Source organism: Triturus cristatus, chromosome 5_1, assembly GCF_964204655.1.
Source record: "Triturus cristatus chromosome 5_1, aTriCri1.1, whole genome shotgun sequence".
NCBI classification, from domain to species: domain Eukaryota; kingdom Metazoa; phylum Chordata; class Amphibia; order Caudata; family Salamandridae; genus Triturus; species Triturus cristatus.
Genome location: NC_140587.1, coordinates 771,613,031 through 771,634,848, shown reverse-complemented (window position 1 = coordinate 771,634,848; position 21,818 = coordinate 771,613,031). Strand labels below are relative to the sequence as shown.

The 21,818-nt window shown below is 43.9% G+C and overlaps 1 protein-coding gene across 1 annotated transcript in view; it reads right to left on the bottom strand.

The window, feature by feature from the left end:
* Positions 1–21,818, bottom strand: part of NPC1 (NPC intracellular cholesterol transporter 1) — a 318,816-nt gene that overhangs the window by 19,141 nt on the left and 277,857 nt on the right. The window contains exons 21-24 of the mRNA XM_085605758.1: positions 18,108–18,308; positions 16,426–16,657; positions 6,638–6,751; positions 3,494–3,656 (exon numbers count right to left, since the gene is read on the bottom strand). Coding sequence (XP_085461884.1) covers positions 3,494–3,656; positions 6,638–6,751; positions 16,426–16,657; positions 18,108–18,308 — 710 coding nt within the window. The remainder of the gene's footprint in view (positions 1–3,493; positions 3,657–6,637; positions 6,752–16,425; positions 16,658–18,107; positions 18,309–21,818) is intronic.

The following is a 21,818-nucleotide window of genomic DNA, read 5'->3' as shown; positions in this document are numbered from 1 at the left end:
AAATGCTTGTATAGATGAACAAACCTGAGTGCCCACCAGCTTTTTGGCTTGCCAACATTTAAACTGAAATGTATATAAAACTGGCACAATCACAAGACAGCAATAGATGTGCAACGAAGGAGCTAGAGATTAATGTAATCTAAAATCCAAACACTATTCTTACAATCCAGCACACGCCATCAAACAGAGAAGCGGTGCAGGTTACTCAAGGCACATTGGTTTCACATAGTAGAGACCGCGACCTTGAGCTTCCGTTTGCATTCCCATGATCATTTGGGGTATCCATCATCTGCTGATCCTGTAGCCATTCATGTACTTCATTTTCTAAAATGACTCACACCTTGCACCATGTAAAGGTCTTTTCTGCAGTTTTTACAAACTAAGCAGCCAGGGTTGAGCAGGGTAGCTTAGAAACTGTTTTGTTTCACACTCAAAAAAGTTTCCATAAATTAATATTTAAATATAAGTTTCTCTCTTAAGAAGCTTTTGCTGCAAGAATCCAAGTCACTATTTTTTCCATATGCAGCCCTTTGATGACAAGATGTAAGCATCACCCCTCAGACCATACTCGAGGTCTCTTGAGAGGTTTGTGCCTGGTGCCTTGATACTGCTCGACTGCTCACAGCCCACCCACAAGACTGGGGGTTAATTTACCTGGGTTTTCCATTAACATAATGATCATAAAGTGCTGCACTGCATGCAGAGATCCGGCTCCTTAGTTGAATGTGGATGAAGATTTGCATAATGCAACTTGAAATGTTAACGTTAACTTGAGATTTATCAACATTAGGATGGAACACGCTCTAAATGTTAAAACCAGTTTTTTCAAATGCATAGTTATTTTTCAAACCACTTGCCGATTTTCAACAAATGTATGGAAAAATAATGTACTGTCTAAAGTAGTGGTTGAACTAAACCGACTATCTGACCCTGTCCAGTAATCTCTTTGAAACATATTACATTGAGGTCTGGTCCTTTTGCCCATTCAAACAATACAATTGAGGATGGATCAAGATGTTTAACATTAAACAGAGAAAACCGTATGATGACTCTTCACCAACAGCTGAGTAAACGGTCAGTGACATGGTGAAACTCTAAATCCCATTAATAAACATTAAGGAAAAGAAAGCTTCTTAAAAATGAAGGAAAAGCTCAAACTGAGACGATGTGGATAACCTGAACATAGCTGGTGAACTCGGCTGCAGGAGCGAACCCAGAAGCCCTATTCCAGGAATATGTCAGGCCCATCTATCTACCCTATGTAGAAAATGCCCTTAATGTTGATAACCACAGTAAATGTTTTCTGCATAATAAGGAAATCATAGGGGCGGGTGGTCTTAAGATCTTCTAATGCGTGACCATCCATATTGGAATTACTTTAACAGGTACAGAACGTCTTCATACAACTGGTGAAAGGCATTACTTCCATTTCAACTGGTGCTAAATGAGGTAGAACACATTGTGGACTGCCTCACCTTGCTAGACTCCTCTGCTGATGCGGTCTATTATGCTTGTATTTGAGGGAACCTAGAGGGGCGTGCTGCATATATGTTATTCCTCATCACATTTGGGACTGTAAGAGATCAACTCAACAGTTCTATTTTTGTTTTTTACGGATTGCAACATGTGTCTGTAGTTCTTCCTAATGTTATTGCTCACTTCCCGAGTGGAAACCAAACTACCATTACAGAAAAGGAACAGAAAGTGGTTTGTGACACTACTCTTTGCAGTGGCACTGACCCCAGGAGAATTGCAAACACTCACAAAAGTTCCTCATCTGAGTTTATCATTTCAGCCTTGGTGGTTTCCTTTGGAACTTCTGCATTTTACTTCCACTTGGCACACTAGATTGGAGTTATCCAAGCAAACGTTTACCTGCTGATGCTGCTCATGCTCAAAATATTTTACACCTATCCCAAAAGTCATTAATCCTTACTTATTAGTGAGTATTATTAGCTTGAGCGAAGATAAGCGGTTATTATTGTAATATATAAAATCTTGGCACAAGAGTTGCCACAACACTCCCATAGCTTTTTTTATAGTTATTTTTTGGTAAAAATGTCCATTTACTTGTAAAAAACCCCAATTACCTGCTTCCTTCTGCCAAAAAATCACTAACAGCATTTTAAAATTTCAGCGTCATTTTAAGGGCACTGAGGGTAAAGATGGTAATTTCTCTAAAAATTCTTATCTCAACTGGCAATTTCATGACAGTCCCACTGTCATGTTACCTCTGGCACACACTACATGCTGTATAGATGGGCGGAGGGCTTCATATTTTTCAGTGCAGGATTGCACTTTTTCTCCATCTTCACTTGTCATATTCGAATATCAATCGCAGGTTCCATAAAAGGTGCCCATTGTATTCTCTGGGTTTGAACATCAGGAGCCTTATTACACACATGGCCCCGGGGGCGTAACAGGTGTGTGTGCCATTTTCAGCACCCCCCGGGCACTGCTGTATTACAGAATGGACCCTTAAGACACTTGTTCTGTAATACTGATAGCACTTACTCACATATAGCCCTGGCCATACATTTAAAAGGGCATGGGCACATGCAAATGAGGGAAACTCTTTGCCGCCTTGGCCACACAAGATTATTGCCATGGGCGAGGAGGCCCTTAGGAGACACACTGTCAGTGCGCTCCTCTGAAGGCAACTCTCTGGAAGGATTAAAGGGGTCCTATGGAGCTCCCTGGGTATCCCACTGAAGGTGGGTGCAGTCACTCACTGCACCCACTTGCAGGGGGGCGGTTCGGTTTCCCCTTTAAAGTGCAGGCAGCTACTGCCAGCACAGTGAAACAAGGAGTGGCTGCATCATGCAGCCACTTTGCCATTTACTAACGTGCTGCCCACTGGACAGGCACAAAACCGCAGCTGCCCTGGGGCAGCAAGTTGATTGTAAGAGGGTGCACTGTCCCCATTTGCACTTAGTCACCCGAATAAAGCTGCGTTGAGGCACACACTGCGATAGTGCTCTAATTACATAATAAGGGGCCAAGTACACCATCTGTACAGGCCATACTTAAATATGGGGCCAATTTTGGTTTTCCCCTCTACCATGTTTGCGTACCTATTGCTACTGGGTTCGGTTAACAAATGGAAGGGGGCATTTTGAGAAATAAGGAAATGGCACACCATTCCCAGGTATTTTATGTACTCGTCACTTCTATAGCAAGCGATGACTGAAAACACTGCAATCTATTTGCACCACGAAAGTACATTAATGTGAAAATTAAATAACTAAGTTATGATCAAGAATGAACTCAAACACATGCCACTGTAGTGCCAAATAATAATGTAGAGGCTTTTGTACATCACAAGATATTGTTTGTCGCAAGAACATTACCAAAACAAATTGATACTGATAAGCATTTATAGAAGTATTATATTCTTCCATTATATACTGAATCCATTTAAAGGTTGCATTTGCAGGTTTGGCGCATGGTGGTTTCAATGTCTATTTGGGTGTAGCCTTGTACATACGCTTACCTATGTAACTCAGCAAGACAGGGAGGAATATTAAGCCATGGGTAGCTCCGAGTAGCACAATTGCTAGATACATTCTGAAGTAGAACACCTGGAAAATCTGAGATTTGGAGAAGGCCAACACCACGATGCCTCCAAATTTCGTCAGAGTAATGCCACTGAAAACCTGGTAGAAAGGAATGCAATGAAAAAAATATATTTCAGGACGAATAAGAATTCTAGACAAACCTTTTTGAAGTTATTTTTTAAATAAAAAATAAGCTATACCCCCAATTTAATTTTTTGCTGAACGCAACCACAGTTAAAAAGGAATATGCATACCGATAGAAACACATTTTACGGGGTATCTATAAAATGCCATGTGAGTTCGGAGCACTGCACTGAATTTATACACTCAAAAGCAACAGAAAGCTTTATGCAGCACAAGCATCAGTCAATTACGAGGCCACGTGCTGGGTCAGGTCAAGTGATTAATGTAAGCAGTCCGAGCTGTAAGTATTCTCAGCGATGAACAGATGGCAGAAAGCTAAAAGCAATATCCCCTCCTCGCCTGACCTCCCCGTCAGAGTCCTTGCACCTGTGAGTATCAGCTCATCCCTGTAGCCTTAATCAAGCAATATAAAAAAAAAACACTTATACGGCTCCCATCCCTTCCCTCTGGGCCACATAAACCCCCTGACCTCATATCAGGGAATCATGTTGCTTTTTTTCTGCAGGTGCGTCCTCAGCAGGATCGTTGGTTGGCATGTCTCCGGGATATGCAGGTAGATATGTCGTTGCCAAGGGTCTGCACTAGGGACCTTTTTCGTCAATTCGGGTTGTACAGAGCATTAGAGTCCCTGCTTTAGCGAGACCAGCTCCTGTCCTGTGTTGGCGTAAGAGCTTCATGAAACAAAGCCCGAGTGTCGCTGTTCTCGGGGGGGCGCATCTGGTTGTGTTCAGCCTGACTGGGGGCAGAGTTCAGGAGGCTGGGCTATCGTTGGCTGTGCCTGCGCGAGCCTCTCGAGTGGAAGACTCACGCTTGAGTGTGATTAGGCAGCACAAGTCTCCGGCATTGGTCGTTACTGGTTTCAGAGAGGCCACGCGGTGACTGGCCAGCAGAAGCCTCATTTCTTTGGACCGACGCGCTGAATGTGAACCGGGCCACGTTATAGTTCCGTTTTTTGGTTGATTGGCGGTATTGGCCTGCCTGTGCGTTACTAACATTTCCATTGGTGGTTAGCTTCCAAGCAACAGTAGTTGCAGGAAGCGGGAAAATTGTTGGGCTGGGCTTTTTCATTGGCCCAGGTTTGCCTGGATAGATATAAATCTTTGTTTCTTTTCTTTCTTTTATCCGCGATCATGGAGGGTGGAACGAGTAGATAAGAGTAAGAAAATTCGAGAGGAGATGATTCCTATTCCTCAAGCTGCCCCTTCATCTGCAGAGGTCCAAAAAATGATTGAGGCTGCAGTTTCCGCCGCTTTCCCCTGAACTTCCAGATTTTGACTGTGATTCGTCGGAGGAGGTGAAGGGAAGGTTTATTCAGTGGTCAATATGTGCAATACAATTTGGCTTTTCCAGAATCCCAGGTGGCAGAGGATTTCTTTGTAAAATACCAGAGGAAGGAGCCAGAGTCTCTTCCAATGCATACATCTGTCCAGAATGTTCTGGAGGGTGAATAGAAGGATGTGGACAATCGCGATTTTCAAAGGTTCCTGGTTAAGAGATATCCACTTCAGGGATTTGCGGGTGGCAAGACTTTTGAGGAATTCTTTTCTTAAGAAACCGATGGTGAAGTCGCAGACTCCTAGTTGGGATTTAACGTTGGTGTTGCAAGCCTTGCAATTGGCGTCTTTTGAACCTTTGGAAGAGGTTTCCCTTAGGTTTCTCACTATCAAGGTGATTTTTCCAGTGGCCATTACGTTGGCAAGAAGAGTTGGGGAATTAGGCTCCTTGCTGTGTTAGGAACCATTTTTGAAATGCTATCCGGATAGGGTGGTCCTGAAACCAGATCCTAAGTTTATTCCCAAGGTGCCTTCAACTTTCCATTATTCAGAGGAGTTGTTCTACCTGTTTTTTGTTCAAACCTCAGACAGAGGATGAAGTTCTTCTGCATTGTTTGGAAGTGAAGCAGGCGATTTGTGTGTATCTGAATCGTACTTGTCCCTTTTGCAAGGTAGATTCACTTTTTGTAATTTTTGGTTTGGCTGGACAGGGACTGAAGACTTCTGTGTTTACTCTCAGTAGGTGGGTGGAGTGGGCTACTGTCGCGGTGTATGAGTCCATGGGTGACTCAGTGCCTTGATCAGTTCAGGGTGAACTACAAGAGGGATAGCTGCTTCTTTGGCGAGTTTGAAGGGTGCTTCAGGGGCAGATATTTGCTGGGCCTCTATTTGGAGTTCGCCACGCACCTTTATGTCACATCATGGACTGGTGGTGGTCGGTGATGTTTCAACCTGTTTTGGTGATGCAATATTGAGTTTTGTACACAATTACTAATGATGTTGTAATTAATTTCTGTTTCTGCAACAGTAGTGCATGAAGTCGATTTATTGCTTGTGTATCTGCTCATAGATGTAAGGATTGTGACCAGGAGGTTGAACAAGTAGGTAATGCCCAGTTACTTACTGGTAAGTTTCATTACTCCGAGTCTACCACTTCCCCGTCACAGTCCTGGTTCCCATACCTCCCTCCCTGTGCTTGGCTTCATTTGACTTTGGATTGCACGATTTCTGGATATGAAGTCATGGGTTTCATATCCCACAGGATGTGGGCGTGGCCTAGATGGAAGGAATGGGAGCTGTATGTGTGTTTTCTGGTTATGCTTGATAAAGGCTGTGGGGAGGAGCTGACGCTCACAGATGCAAGGTCGGTGACCGGGAGGTCGGAGACTCGGAGTAATGAAACTTACCAGTAAGTAACCGGGCGTTACACAACTTGGGATCAAAGGCACTTAAATCCCGTACCATTATAGGGCCTTAAACATTTCTGAACTCGCGTCAAATAAGGTTCTTTATTCTAGCAAGAGGCACTGTACAACACTACTATTGATCTGGCAATCGCTCAGCACAGCAATTGTTCTAAATTGTCAACATTGCTGTGGGAGTGTGTGCCCGCCATGAGCAGCTAACCACAGTCCTGAAAAGATCCTTCTCAATAACACTCACCGAACTACCCATGTGTGCCAGTGCATCCTCTGCACGTTCTACTCGGCTGCCCTTTGTGCTGACGGTGAACGCCCTGGTCACGTGACTGCAGAACTCCACTGAGATACCGCAGCTCTGTAAAGACATTAAGAAAATACAGGATTAATCTAAGCATGTCATGTAGGAGCTAGGAAACCACAATCCATGGTTAAAGCCCAATGAAATGAAAACAGTAAGCCACACGTTTTGGCAACCTCAAAGACCCTCACAACACACAGCGAGGATGGTACTATTGTTAAAGCACTTTAAAATGGACCACATATTAAACAATTACAGTTTTAGGCAAATGTTCACAACGAGAACTGTTGAAACCGGTCAGGACCTCCAACTTCGTGAACGTGAGTATTCCCAGTGAAGGGAAAAACATATTTAGAAGCAACGAACATTGAGCGTTTGCTGTATAGGGCCTAGATCTCATATTCATATAATTTATGTTTACACACCAAATTGAGTATCTACAGCAAACTTAAGTTTTCTAGCATCCCTTGATTTGAAACCAGTATAATTAAATATTGTTTTACTGAAATAATTCAGATTTGCCTATTGAAAACGTGAAATATAAACTTTAAGATACACTAATGATTATCGAACGCATTCACAGTGATTCATTGAACCCCTGATACAATACTTTTATAAGCCAAAGCAGTGACCATTGAAGAGCCTGAACACTGGGCCACAACTCTACATGCCCAGGCTTCTGACCGTCTCCCAAAATGCAATGCCCCACTTTCTTTCCATCTAAGCTAATTCCAAGTACACCGTGATTACAAAGCAGGGATAGTAATCAAGAGATGACAGACGAGTAGATGTCACTACAGACAGTTATTCCTACGTCATGAGCCTAGCCTCCTTTCATTTACACGTGGTAAAATTCACAGGCATAATTGAGATATAGTTCAGGAGTAGCAGTCACAACCTTAAAGAATTCAAATCAAAGGCATTTCACAGCATTTTCTAGCCAAACTAAGTATTGATTCCATAGCCAGCAATTCTAAACCTGTGGTATGGGGACACCTGGGGGTCCGCAACACCTACACAAGGGGGCCCGTGATAATTTAGAAATAATATTAGCAGATAAAGCAAATTACAAAAAATACTTCTTAAATACGAAGGAATTTGAAAGTACAGCAAACAGAATATATTATGGACAATGGGGGACCACAATTGGACGCAGACAGACTGAGAATACACATTAAAAACAAAAAAGCCAAAGTGATATGCTAGAATCTAGTAGATTACTTTATCATTTAAAATTTAAAACATAAATTTTGAAAGGCTCCATCCTTCCCATAAAATTTTAGATTCATCTATATTTGTGAATTAAATAGTTAATTTGTGCATTTGTTTATTGTATACTTGTTCCTGTACTTTTTCATGTTTTGAAGTTAAAATCATAGAAATTGCTTAGCCGTGGGGTCCCCGGCTTCCAGTAAAGGGTTAGGGGTGTCGTCCGATTTCATTAATGATTTACTGGGGGTCCCTGCAGTCCAGCAAGGATTTAGTGGGGATCCATAGGAAGCGGGCTCTTTATGTACTGGACCAAAAAGAGGTACACTGTATAACAAGTCCGGGCAAACCCTAAAGCAATTACAGAGGCACAAATCACACCCCAAATGCTCTCTTTTGTGGTAGTGTGGGCCAACAATTAGCAGGGCCGGACGGGCCATAGTGGGCACCAGGTGTTTCCCTGGTGGGCTGGAAGGGTGGGGCTGGTTTTGGACCAGTGGGGGGCATTTGTTACTGGGGGCCGTTTTGCAGCAGTGCTTGTAACAAAAGCACAGCAGCAATGTTCCTGCCAGACCCCCATGTTATCCTATGCTCAGACCTGCCACTCCCATACATTTATGCCTGAGCAAGGATGTATTCCTGAATCAGACTGTATGACCCAGTGTGTAGTAATTGTATAGTTCTTCAATCCCTGGTGGCACAGCACCCGAGATAATGTGCTGCATGGCTAAAAACTTATAAGGTCCCAAAGGCAAGACCAATTGGCTATGCCAATGTGTGTTGTCTTATATAATCAGTTGTAATACCAGAGGTAAACAAGGAACTACATTGTCCATATATTGTCCCAAAGATAAGGCAGATACAATAAGTAATTCTTCAACAGTCTTTATTCGCTTTTGATGTCAGTTGTCTTCACAGAAATCCACCCAAGCTCCATATCAGAAAATTACACTTCCAATCTCAGCATGGTTATTCCTTTCATACACAGCCTGCACATTACATAGTAATCCTGATTTTCTCAAGGCTAATAACCAGTGGTGCAAAAACAACTGTGTGCCCGTCCATTAAGTGGAAGTAAATTTAATTGGTCTCAAGATACAAATCCCATGATCTGTCGTACCTCTGGGATAATATAATGTTCGAGGCATATGAGCTGCAGATTGTACACTTTTGCATAGATCGCCATCTGGTGTTGGGCCCGGATGTTTGCAGTTTGTTTTTCTTCTTGGACAGTCTTTGGAAGTCACGAGTTCGGTGACTCCTCCTTCGGTCCGTACTGCGCATGGGCTTCGGCTCCATCCTCAGATTGTTTTTTTCCGCCATCGGGCTCGGATGTGATACTTCGTGCTCCGGCTTCGAACCTTTCCAGTTCGACCTTCGACGGAAAATCCTCGTCCATCGAGATTCTTAAGAGAAATCATCTTCTTCATCTCTCTCGGCGGCACTTTTCGATTCCAGACATCGGCACCGGCCTCCCTCGACTCCGGTCTCGGCCGATGGAAAGGACTTCCTTCAAAAAGTGCCCAAAATGTGGGTCTAAAGTTCCCCACACCGACCTCCATCAGGTGTGTAACCTCTGCCTCTCTCCACAACACGAGGCTCGAGACTGCCCCGCCTGCAAGTCTTTTCGATCGAAAAAGACCATCCGGGATCGAAGAGCTTGACGCACCATGGCGCACTCATCGACTTCGGCTCCACCCGACATCTTCGGAGACGACACCGGAGCTTCGGGGCAGCAGCACACAGAGCAGGAGGAAGAACTCGTCAGCGCTTCCGAGGCCGACGACTCTGACCTGGAGGAGATAACACCGGCGCAGAGGGTCGTGAGTACTTTACCCCCTCCAACTCCCCTACCCACACCGAAAGAGACTCAGGTTACACCTTCGCCTCCGGGCCTAGGGAAAACCAAACATACAGCTTCTATCACCCCACCTTCGGGCCCGGTGTCGAAGCATCATAAGTCTCCCGGCGGCTCGGGCCAGCCTACTCCTGGTGCTGAAAAACACCGTTCGGCACCGAAGAAAACCACGCCCAGTTCGGCTCCGAAGTCATCGGGCTCGAAACCTGCATTCTCGGTGCCGATAAAGCATAAGCATAAGTCCCTCAGCACAGACGCTCCGGCGCCGAAGACCGCCTCGGCACCGAAGAAATCGGAGACCCCGAAAAAGCATGGCATGGAGAAACCATCAAAGCCCTCGGCTCCGAAAACATCGGCACCGACAGATGATTCGGTGCCACAAGAACTATTTACACCTGATCCTTATCAAAAAACTTTAACAAAGGATCCAAAGACTGGTCATTTAACTTTGTCTTCCAAAAAAAGACATTTACACAAGCCAGATCCTCCTCCACCGCCAAAACGGAAGGACTCTGCCACATCCCCTTTCAGAGTACCCTCTCCACCACCTCCTCCACTTTCTCCACCTCCTCCACCTCCCATATCTCCACCACCTTTGCCTCACCGCTCTCCGACCCCATCTCCAGACCCTGATTATGGAGATCCAGATTATGACCCGGCAGACGCCCCAATAGACCCCACACCTCCAGGGACACCAGACCCATGGGAGGATTACCACAACCCGATGTCCCAGATGTGCCTCAGGATGACATTTATCCATCCAGGCCGTCTCCTCCAGAGGACTCCCTGGGGTTCCACCACTTAATACAGCGGGCGGCACACTACCATGGGGTAGAATTACATAGCGAGCCAGTTGAAGACGATTTCCTGCTGGACACTTTTGATATACAAGATAAGGCCTCAGCAATATTGCCCATGCTAAAAGGGGTAACCAAACATGCTGCAGAGGTGTTCAAGGACCCAGTCAGAGCTAGGGTACTAAACCCCAGGATAGAGAAAAAATATAAAGCAGCCCCCACAGATCCTGCATATATTAAAGGACCTGCTCCCTTGGACTCTTTGGTGGTATGCACAGCTAGGAAGCGGTCTAACTCTCAATCCTCAGGGGAGGCTCCCCCTCCAGATAAGGAGTCAAAGCTCTTAGATGCGTCTGGTAAACGCACTGCCTCGCAGGCCGCAAATATGTGGCGTATTGCCAACACACAAGCTCTGCTTGCACGTTATGATAGAGCACATTACGATGAACTGGAGGCTATCATGCAACACCTCCCAGACAAACATAAACACAGGGCTCAGGAGCTAATGCAGGAGGGAAAGCTCATCACCAATACCTCAATTAAATGTGCCCTCGACGCAGCAGACACAGCTTCGAGAGCGATAAACACCAGTGTTTTGCTTCGTCGTCATGCCTGGCTCAGAATCTCAGGGTTTAAGCCAGAAGTCCAGGCATCTATATTAAATCACCCCTTTGACCAACAACACCTATTTGGTCCAAAGGTGGACGAAGCATTGGAGAAAATGAAAAAGGACACGGATACGGCAAAGTCTATGGGGGCATTACAATCCCATACCCCTAGACGTTCATTTCGTGGTTCCTCCTTTTGGGGCACAGGCAGAGGTTACTCTGCCGATAACGCCTCTACTTCCTACAAGTCCCCTCCTCAGAATACCTTCTCAAAGGGCTATCAGAGAGGTGGTTATAGGGGAAACAATAATAAAGGCAGGGGCAAAACCAACAACACCCGTTCTGCCACACCACCCGCCCAATGACTTTCCCCCGCTTCCCCCAGACCATTCCACTCCAGTCGGGGGCAGGCTACAACATTTTCTTCAGACCTGGGAGACCATAACATCAGACAAATGGGTGACACAAAATGTTCAGTCAGGCTACTGTCTCGAACTAACATCTACCCCACCCAATATTCCACCCAGGCACCGTACAATGTCACAAGAACACACCATACTGCTCAAACAGGAGGTAATCTCCCTCCTCCAAAAACAAGCTATAGAGCAGGTCCCCGTCAATCAGCAAAATCTAGGGGTCTACTCTCTCTATTTTCTAATCCCAAAGAGAGACGAGACCCTACGGCCCATTCTAGACCTCCGGCCTCTAAATTCATACATACATTCGGACCATTTCCATATGGTCACCCTCCAACAAGTTCTCCCTCTCCTGTGTCAGGGAGACTTTCTCACTACACTGGACTTGAAAGACGCATACTTTCATATTCCAATACACCCTTCTCACAGAAAGTACCTCAGGTTTTTGGTGGACGGTCAGCATTACCAATTCAAGGTTCTCCCCTTCGGGGTCACAACCGCACCATGGGTGTTTACCAAATGCCTAGCGGTAGTAGCAGCTCACCTCAGAAGGCAACACATTCACGTCTTCCCTTACTTGGACGACTGGCTCATAAAAGCCGCGTCCTACGGCCAATGTGTGCAACATACAAACAGCACCATCCAACTGCTCCACCGGCTAGGCTTCACGGTGAACCATCAAAAGTCCCACCTCATACCATCTCACACAAAGCAATATCTCGGGACCACTATAGACACCTCCAAGGCTATAGCCTATCCCAATTCAGCCAGAATCGCAAGCGTACAAGCCTTGCACCAAACATTCACTCTTCAACACTCTCTCCCAGCACGAGTGTTTATGAAGCTAATAGGGATGATGGCAACTTGCATCTTGCATCTTCATAGTGCCCCATGCAAGACTCCACATGCGTCCACTCCAAGAGTGCCTAGCACGGCAGTGGAACCAGGCCCAGGGACAGCTGACGGATCTGGTGTTGGTGGACGGCCGCACCCATCACTCTCTGCAGTGGTGGAACACCACAAACCTTTCCAAAGGGCGGCCGTTCCTGGACCCGGTCCCTCAGGTGATTCTAACAACGGACGCATCGCTCTCCGGCTGGGGAGCGCACCTTCTACACCTCACAGTGCAAGGTCTATGGACGCCACAGCAAAAAGTACTCCACATCAACCATCTGGAGTTACTGGCGATCTTTCTAGCCCTGAAATCCTTTCAGAAACAAATTTCAGCCAAAGCAGTCCTCATTCGCACAGACAATATGACTCCGATGTATTATATTCAAAAACAGGGGGGGACACACTCTCCCCAGCTCTCCCGCTTAGCACAGAGCATATGGAGATGGGCAATTCCACAAAAAATCTTTCTCCTGGCACAGCACGTCCCAGGCATACAAAACACCATGGCAGATCTGCTCAGCAGACAAACGCAGCAAATGCACGAATGGGAACTGCATTCACAAGTTCTTCGCCCATTCTTCCACAAGTGGGAGCATCCTCAGATAGACCTCTTCGCCACCCACGAAAACAAAAAATGCCCAAGCTTCACCGCCACATACCCACACCCATTGTCCAAAGGCAATGCGATATGGATGAACTGGTCAGGCAAATTTGCATACGCCTTTCCACCTCTCCCGCTAATTCCGTTAGTGGTAAGGAAGCTACAGCAGCACTCCCTCACACTCATTCTGGTAGCTCCAACATGGGCCAGGCAGCCGTGGTACACCACACTGTTACAGCTATCGGTAGTACCACATCAAAAACTGCACCTGTCCCCATGCCTCCTAACACAGAACCATGGAGAAATCAGGCACCCGGACCCAGCTCAGCTCAACCTTGCGATCTGGCTCCTGAAATCTTAGAATTTGGATACTTTAACCTTCCCCCTGATTGCATGAACATTATCAAGGAAGCCAGACGTCCTACCACTCGAGCATGCTATGCCGCAAAGTGGAAGAGATTTGTTGTTTACTGCCGTAACAATACAATCAACCCTTTAGATGCATCCATACAGCACATCATATGCTATCTGCTCCATCTTCAAAGGTGTAACCTGGCATATTCATCCATACGTCTACACCTCGCAGCAATTGCTGCTTACCTACAAAACAGACAGCATTTATCACTGTTCAGAGTGCCCGCTATTAAAGCCTTTATGGAAGACCTAAAACGAGTAATTCCACCCAGGGCACCACCTTCCCCTGTATGGAATCTAAACGTAGTTCTTACACGGCTAATGGGTCCGCCTTTCGAACCAATGCATAAATGTGAGCTACAGTTCCTCACCTGGAAAACAGCTTTCCTCATTGCTATCACTTCCCTTAGAAGGGTTAGTGAAATACAAGCGTTCTCTGTACAAGAACCCTTTTTGCAGATACATCACAGCAAGGTGATACTTCGTACAAACCCAAAATTTCTGCCCAAGGTCATTTCCCCCTTCCATCTTAATCAATCGGTGGAATTACCGGGTTTTTTCTCGCAACCTCAATCTGTTGCGGAAAGGGCTCTACATACACTTGATGTTAAAAGGGCTTTGTTGTACTACATACAAAGAACGCAACCTTTCAGGAAGACCAAACAATTGTTTGTCTCCTTCTCTCCACCGCATAAAGGTAACCCCATCTCTAAATCAGGGATAGCTAGGTGGATTGTTAAGTGCATACAAATTTGCTATCACAAAGCAAAAAGAACATTATCTGTTCCACCTAAAGCCCACTCTACAAGAAAGATAGGGGCTTCTATGGCTTTTCTAGGGAACATACCCTTAGATGACATCTGCAAGGCAGCCACATGATCAACTCCGCACACCTTCACAAAACATTACTGTGTAGACGTGCATTCCAAGCAACAAGCTAGTGTGGGCCAGGCTGTACTAAAGACACTATTTCAAACCGCTGCAACGGATACCGGTGGTCGCCGCTAGGGCTGGGTACTGCTATATAATCTATGCAAAAGTGTACAATCTGCAGCTCATATGCCTCGAACGGAATATGCTACTTACCAGTATGCATCTGTTCTTGGCATGTAGAGCTGCAGATCTGTACAAACCCACCCGGCTACCTGTATCCGTTCCAGTCTATCTTATTTAGATACAACACACATGGGTTTCTTACTGTTATCACTACGCTCCATCATTTCCCTGCTGGCGAAAAACAATCTGAGGATGGAGCCGAAGCCCATGCGCAGTACGGACCGAAGGAGGAGTCACCGAACTCGTGACTTCCAAAGACTGTCCAAGAAGAAAAACAAACTGCAAACATCCGGGCCCAACACCAGATGGCGATCTATGCAAAAGTGTACAGATCTGCAGCTCTACATGCCAAGAACAGATGCATACTGGTAAGTAGCATATTCCTTCTGTACGACTCTAGTATAACAATTTACTTTCTATTTCAAATTATAAGAGGTGGGTAAATGGTGCGGGAAGGCCTTGTGCAGGATTGAAAACTCTGATAACAAATAGAATTTGTATTACTTTTTATTTTATGCCTTTATGTTGTCCAGAATTATGTGATCAAAAAGGACAAAAATATGTAAATAATTACTTTTGTTTACTTTTATTTACAATAATTAAATAAAATTCAACCAGTAAAGTATATCGGAAAATATTATAACAACATTGGTGAGTTTTAGGACTAAGACTAGTATTGGGTAAGAATAAAGGTACAACATTAAAATAAATAATTAAAGTTATAAGAAAATGTTTTTAATTTAATTTAGAAAAGATATTATTTACCATTGGGGGATTCGGGTGTGGATTAATGATAGTGTAATTACACAAGTTCCTTGTCTTTGAAAAGCAAATCAAAGAAATTTAAATTAATTTAATATAATTAAAACAAGATATTAAATAATGATTTGTATTGTGAGAATGGTGCCAAACTGAATTAATTTAATTAAAATGAATGCCTTTCTGACAGAGCAAGGGCCCTTTAATGGTTTAATTTAATTAATAAACCAACTTTTTTATAAGTAAAATAGCAACCTAGTTTAAAGACAAGAAAATAAATGAGCAATCAGTATTAAATTATTATAACTAATAATTAAAATTATGGTTTGAGTTGGGGTACATTTTAATAGAAGATTTTAAAATAATGAATTAATATGAAATACTAAAATACAAAACTATTATTGTATGGAACTAAAAGTGTAGGCATTAGTAACAAAATAAAATTTGCAAGGAGTAAAAGGTATTGAGATAACATTTTTGATAAATGTAGATGGAAGAGTTAAGACATGATAAAACTAAGACAGTAATGTCAGGAGAAGTAATGGAAGGTTTCCCTGGTCAGGGAGAAATGACCCAAGAAAACAAAAGATCACTCAATTGAGGCTCCCTAGAGCCATGCAACAAACACATGGATATTCTGCAGTGCTGCAGATACCAAAAAATTAAAGCCCACTTCAGGAGCCTTGTTCAAAAATCTGTAGTAAAAAAGAGACCTAGACATGTATTCGGGCTAAAAAGTGTTGTGTGCCGGGAACTATCAGCAAGACAGCACAATTGTGCGTTGGAGATTTGATGTAGGCAACCATTTATTTTATTGAACTGATTGGTATAGGTATAGATGAGCATACAAAATATGAATTACACAGAAACAGACCTAGAGCTTGAATATAGGAATATATTCAATCAAACTAAAAGGCTGCCAGTCTAGGCCTTCCCATCTTCTGATTGTACTGAACTGCTGATGTTTTCACAGAAAATTACAATTCACATCAATTTGTAGATGAAAGGGTAAGAACTGGAAATAAAAAACGCAAACCCACACCTCAGCAAAACATCATCTTTGAGGTGTGTGCTAGATTAAATGTACGTAAACAGTAAGTAAAAAACAAATGCACTCACCATGACAAGGTTTACTAGTGACACAGCGTTCAAGCTGATGCCCCAGAGCCACATCACACCAAACATGTTGATTTGTATCATGAAAATTGTTAGGCACATCAGGATGGCTGCGTAGAGTTCAAATCCAAGAAGGATGGCCGTCACCAAGAAGATCGCTACCAAGGACACCCAGATATTGAAGATTGTATCATGAACAATGGTCATGTACTGTTCATAAAACACGTAGAACACGCTGTGTAAAGAGCAAAGACGCAAATCAGTGTTTAGTCAATGACTTTCCAATACATGCTTCTGAAGAATGATTTAATCAACTCTTTTCCCTTCATGAGGGTGTCTAATAAATTCAACTAACATATTTGAGGCACCCAGAGCTAGAAACAAGTTCTTTATTTCCTTATCATCCCTGAGCCTAATCTACAAATCATTACACTGCCTGCAACATTATTCCTAAATATAGTTTTTCTGAGCCAGAATACAGTGATTAAAAGTTTACACAATTTCTACAGTTTGCTCAATGATGGTTGGAGAAAGCTTTGTTCTGGGGATCATTTCACAATGGGTTTCACAGGGAAAATAATAAAGAGAAAAAACACAATTGAGTAATACTTTCGAATGCAAAAGGATGGTCTCCGCTCAGACTAAAATCAGCTCGCTCCATTTCTGGTTAGGGAAGTAGAACAAAAAGGGCTTCATTTTCAGTCAGTGGTACATGTATTGGTGAATTGTTAAGATTACCCGATGAGTCACTTCCTTATCAGCAAATAGGAGAAAGCTCACAATTACAAAGCAATTCAAAAGCATGTGTTGGCATGCTGAAAACACCCAAATAGGACAACAGGCAATAGGACAACAGGCTGCTGAAACACGCGTGCATCCTTCTATGAAAGGGTACATCAAGCAGAGTGCACCCAATCTCTTCTTCACTGCGAATGCACATTTACCTTTGAATGGATGTGTGAAAAGGTATTTATAAAGTGCAAATTTAGTTGGGGAGCCACGGAACCTGAACATGTCGCGTAAATGGAATGAATCAAGGCAGGGAACAATTCAAAATCATGCACAATGGTGAGTTAGTACAGAATGGTTGAGCTCATGCTTCATAAACGGGATAGGGAACAATTCAAGAATGTATACGATAATAGTATACTAGGAACTGGACAGGGAATGATTTAGGACCACGTGCAACGGTGCAGAGAACTGTGAGGGTAGGTAACAACTTAATATACTGTAGGGTGGTGGGGTAGAGAGCAATTCTATATTAAGTACAAAAATAGGGAACAACTCAATACTGTGTACAATGGATAGGGAACAATTCAATACTGTACAATGGATAGGGAACAATTCAATACTGTGCACTATGGTGGGGCTTGTGAATAACGGCAGACCTTGAACAATGGTTGCAGTGTGACATGATTTGCAATCTTGAATAACCGGTGTGGAGAGTGGGATAATCTATTCACCATGGGGCTGCAGGTTCTTATCATAGATGCATTGTCCTATACTTCAAGCAGAAGCCCAGATACCTACCGCTATGGGACATAAGAACACAGCCCTAAACATCTGAAAGAATTTAAAAGTGGAATCTGAAAGACAATTTTTGGCCACTACAGGGAGACATGAAATCGTTATAAACAAATCATACCATATTTTACATATCTGTGGCAGGAATAAAACTAGTATACCTATAAGGGAACACACGGTAGTGCTGATCTTCGATGCCCATCGTCTCCGTGATGTTCTTCGCTATGATCCGTGCTTTCTTCATGGCGTCAATGTAGGCAGTGGAGGTATTCAACACTGTGTGGTAAGTCATAAAATATGTTGCACCAACATTAGTACCCTTGTCTATTAGGTTGACAGCAGAACTGTATGCAGCATGCCCCCTGTAAAGAGAAAAGAAGAGACTGAAAAGGAGCTTGACGTCTTACTGAAGGTACAAGTACGAACGTAGCAGTATGGGTAAAGGTGGCACGCATTACACACGGTAAGAAATACCAAATGCTTATTTCCAGGTATTATCATTACTTTTCTTATGCCCTCCTCTTATCTTTACATACCACGGCAGCTATGGTCGATTTATTAGGTGTAAAATTCAAAAGACTACATTAAAGCAATAATGCACTTCAGGTGGTCACCAAAAAGTAATAATCCGACTTTAATATGCCAGACCTTCTCAAAACATCCTGTAAAAAACACAAAGGACATATACATTTTTCGGAAAACCCAGATATTGGATTTAGAAACAAAATCTTCCAGCCACAGGGAGAGGATGAATAAAGAGCAAAAAGTGGTGCATAAGGTCTACAAAGCTTCTATTAGACACTGTGAAGAGAAATGGGCGTCTTGATGCGTGAGATCTTAAATGTTGCAAACCCTTTCAAGGAGTATCTCCAACACTGAAAAGGTGGGATTGTGGAGAAAATGAACAAGCAGAGATCTACAGGGTCTCTCTGCCTGCTCAACCTGATGTCCGCAGCTGCCATTTGCAAGGAAGATGCTGTCACTCATGCCAACTGCTTTGCTTCTGCTCATAGATTCATTTTCTTGTGAACTGCAATGAAGATGGAACACTGGGAGTAGCAAAGGCATTTTCAGCTGGCAATGTCACTTTGATATAACACATTTTTCATATTCAGCTTTTCACATAAAAAGCGTTACAAGGATTTAAGATGTTTTAATACGTCAGGCCCCATATCCTTTAGTCCAATGTTTCTTGCCTAAGTGACCCGGGAATACCTCATATGACAAATGAAAGTGTTTGTGGAAAAAAAGTGTCTTTTTCAAAGTTCAACCAAATGGTCATAGGGGCACTCTCCAGATCTGACAGACCTAATGTAGTAAAGTTTTTGAGACAAATAAGACAGCGGTCAGGGGATTACATTTCCACAACAACCAGTTTTTACTAATATATGGCTAATTACTGATTCCCGTTTCTAAGGGTAACTATTAACCAATTTAATGGCATTCCATGTACTGACCTCACGAAAACCATTTTGAGCAGGACCCGCATGATTCGCATTTTAAATCTAATTTAGCAAGATTCATCTTGGTGGCAAGGGTCACAGAAAGAACTGTATTCCGCAGCAGTACTTGTTGAATAACTACTTGGCTCCTGTTCACTCACATGAGACATGAGAGTGAACAGGAGCTGGGGATCCGGGTTAGAGTCTCAGCGTTGGTGCACATCCTGCGATTCTGGGCATATCACTTAATCTCCCTGTGCCCATGGACAGTGCCTGGATACCCTCACGGGTGATAAGGCGCACTATATAAATCTACTAACTAACATCAGGGAGAAGGAAAGGATCACAACAAGAGAAGCAGTCAAATCAGCAATGCAAATGACCTGGTCAATGATGTAGGATTCATAAGGGCCTAGGCTGGTGGCCTGTTGGGCCTACACCGTCCCACCCCATCACAAAGTAAACAGAGGTTTTTGGACCCTGAACAAGCTTTAGATAAGAATGATCACAAAGTGGACTCACTGTGACTTACGGCAACAAGAGACTAGATGTAATATGGCCAAGCAAAAAAATCCCTAAGAGCAGAGATTTCAGAAAAAGATGCAGAGACTATATAACATTCAGAGGCATGTCTTATTGCGGCCAGAAAAGAGCATATGGATGTTGCATACAGCCTTAGAACCCAGACCAGGAGCAAATGAGGCAAATATTCTTCGAGGAGGAGACACCCCCTAACTCTGAAATAAACTCTGGTAGCTGAATTACCCTGGACCAGAGTCTGGTGGTCCATGGAGTATTTATATCTAGACTGGACGGCCATATAATTCTGGTATGCAGATCGAGGCACGAAGTAGGTGAGGATCAGGGATCTATCTGGCAGAGGCACTATAGCTACTTCAAGGAGTAGATGGCTTGACACTCTGACAGGAACAGCTGTATTGGGGAAGACCGGAAAGGAATAAAAACTTGCAGAGGATTGAGAGCCTTTGCTCAAAAGCTGACACGATTTTAAGAAACACCATTTTGTTAGGGTCAATAGATTTCACCATGCACATATCCAGTCGCACTCACAGGCCTCATCCTCCTCCACAGACACACAGGCATGGACATTCACTCTCCGCACAATAGGATTTAAAGGATCCTGGTTAAGCAAGAATGAGCTCCTGTTTTAGGAAAGAGGTTTAGGGCACAGTAAGCAGGTAAAAAGGCCTGCCCCCCTAACTATTTATCAGGATGTCACAACCCCCCGTCTCACAATGTCTAGGTAGATAGAGCAGTAGCCCCAACTCGGAAAATAGAGAGGCACATAGGGTGCTCCTTCCATCTCAGTGCACAGTTCTATGGTTTTAAGCCAGCAATTGGGGATGACCTTCAGAGTGATTGCTTGGTTGTCAAGATCCCCCCAAACAACACAGGACAGGATAAAGGTCTTCCTAACAATATCTGAGTGGTAAACTCCAAAAGCTGATGTGCATGCATGCGGTTGGAGATTTGACATAAATCTCTGGCTCAGCTCATGATTAGAGTCCAGACATTTTCCCTCGTACTGGCCAAAGGTATTTACTCTGAAGATCAGAGGCCTCCCTGTAGGAAAGTGCCCCCTTGTGACATGGTCACGCCCACTTTTTCCCTGGTATCTGATGCAAATCTTGACACAAGTCCATTGAGTTCCTTCTATCTAGGTCCCCCGTCCCAGGTCGCTTTCCCTAAACTGTACAATTGTTCTCCCAATTTGGAAAAACCTTTAGCAGTCCCTTTAAGTCCCTAGTAAGTGTTACCCCCAGGTACCTAGGGCAGGGAGGCTGAAGAGGGTCCCACACGGGCTGCAGCATGTATTGTGACACCCTAAGGGACCCCTCAGCACCAACATGCAAACTGCCATTGCAGGCTGTGTGTCTAGGTGCAGACAAAAGTAAAATAACGACATGGTACACATGCAGTTTAGGTAACCCACTCCACAGCAGGCCTTTCAGCCCTAAGGCAGGGAGCACTATACTATATGTGTGCACATATCTGCTCATGCAGATATACCCCTGTGATGTCTATGTCAATTCTTAGATATCACAAGTGAACAGGGAAGCAGTTTTAAGTATATGTGCTGGACACTGGTAAAATCGAGGACCGCAGCCACATGATGGCTTCACTGATATCATTTTAATCATTTTTACTAATTAATACCTTGTATTAATAAACCTGCACTGATTCCGGTGGTGGATATATTAATACATGCATCCAGAGGATACTTCATAGGTGCCCCCTGAAAACCCACCAGCCTCTAATGTGCTGGCGACCTGGTGTCGACCTGCCTGCTGCCACAGACCGGTTTCAGACCCCCTGCAGGTGAGAACCTACGCTCTCTGAGAGCAGAAACAATTCCTGCTCTGACCAGAGGTGTTGTCACCTCCCCCAAGCAGGATGGCCAAGTAATCC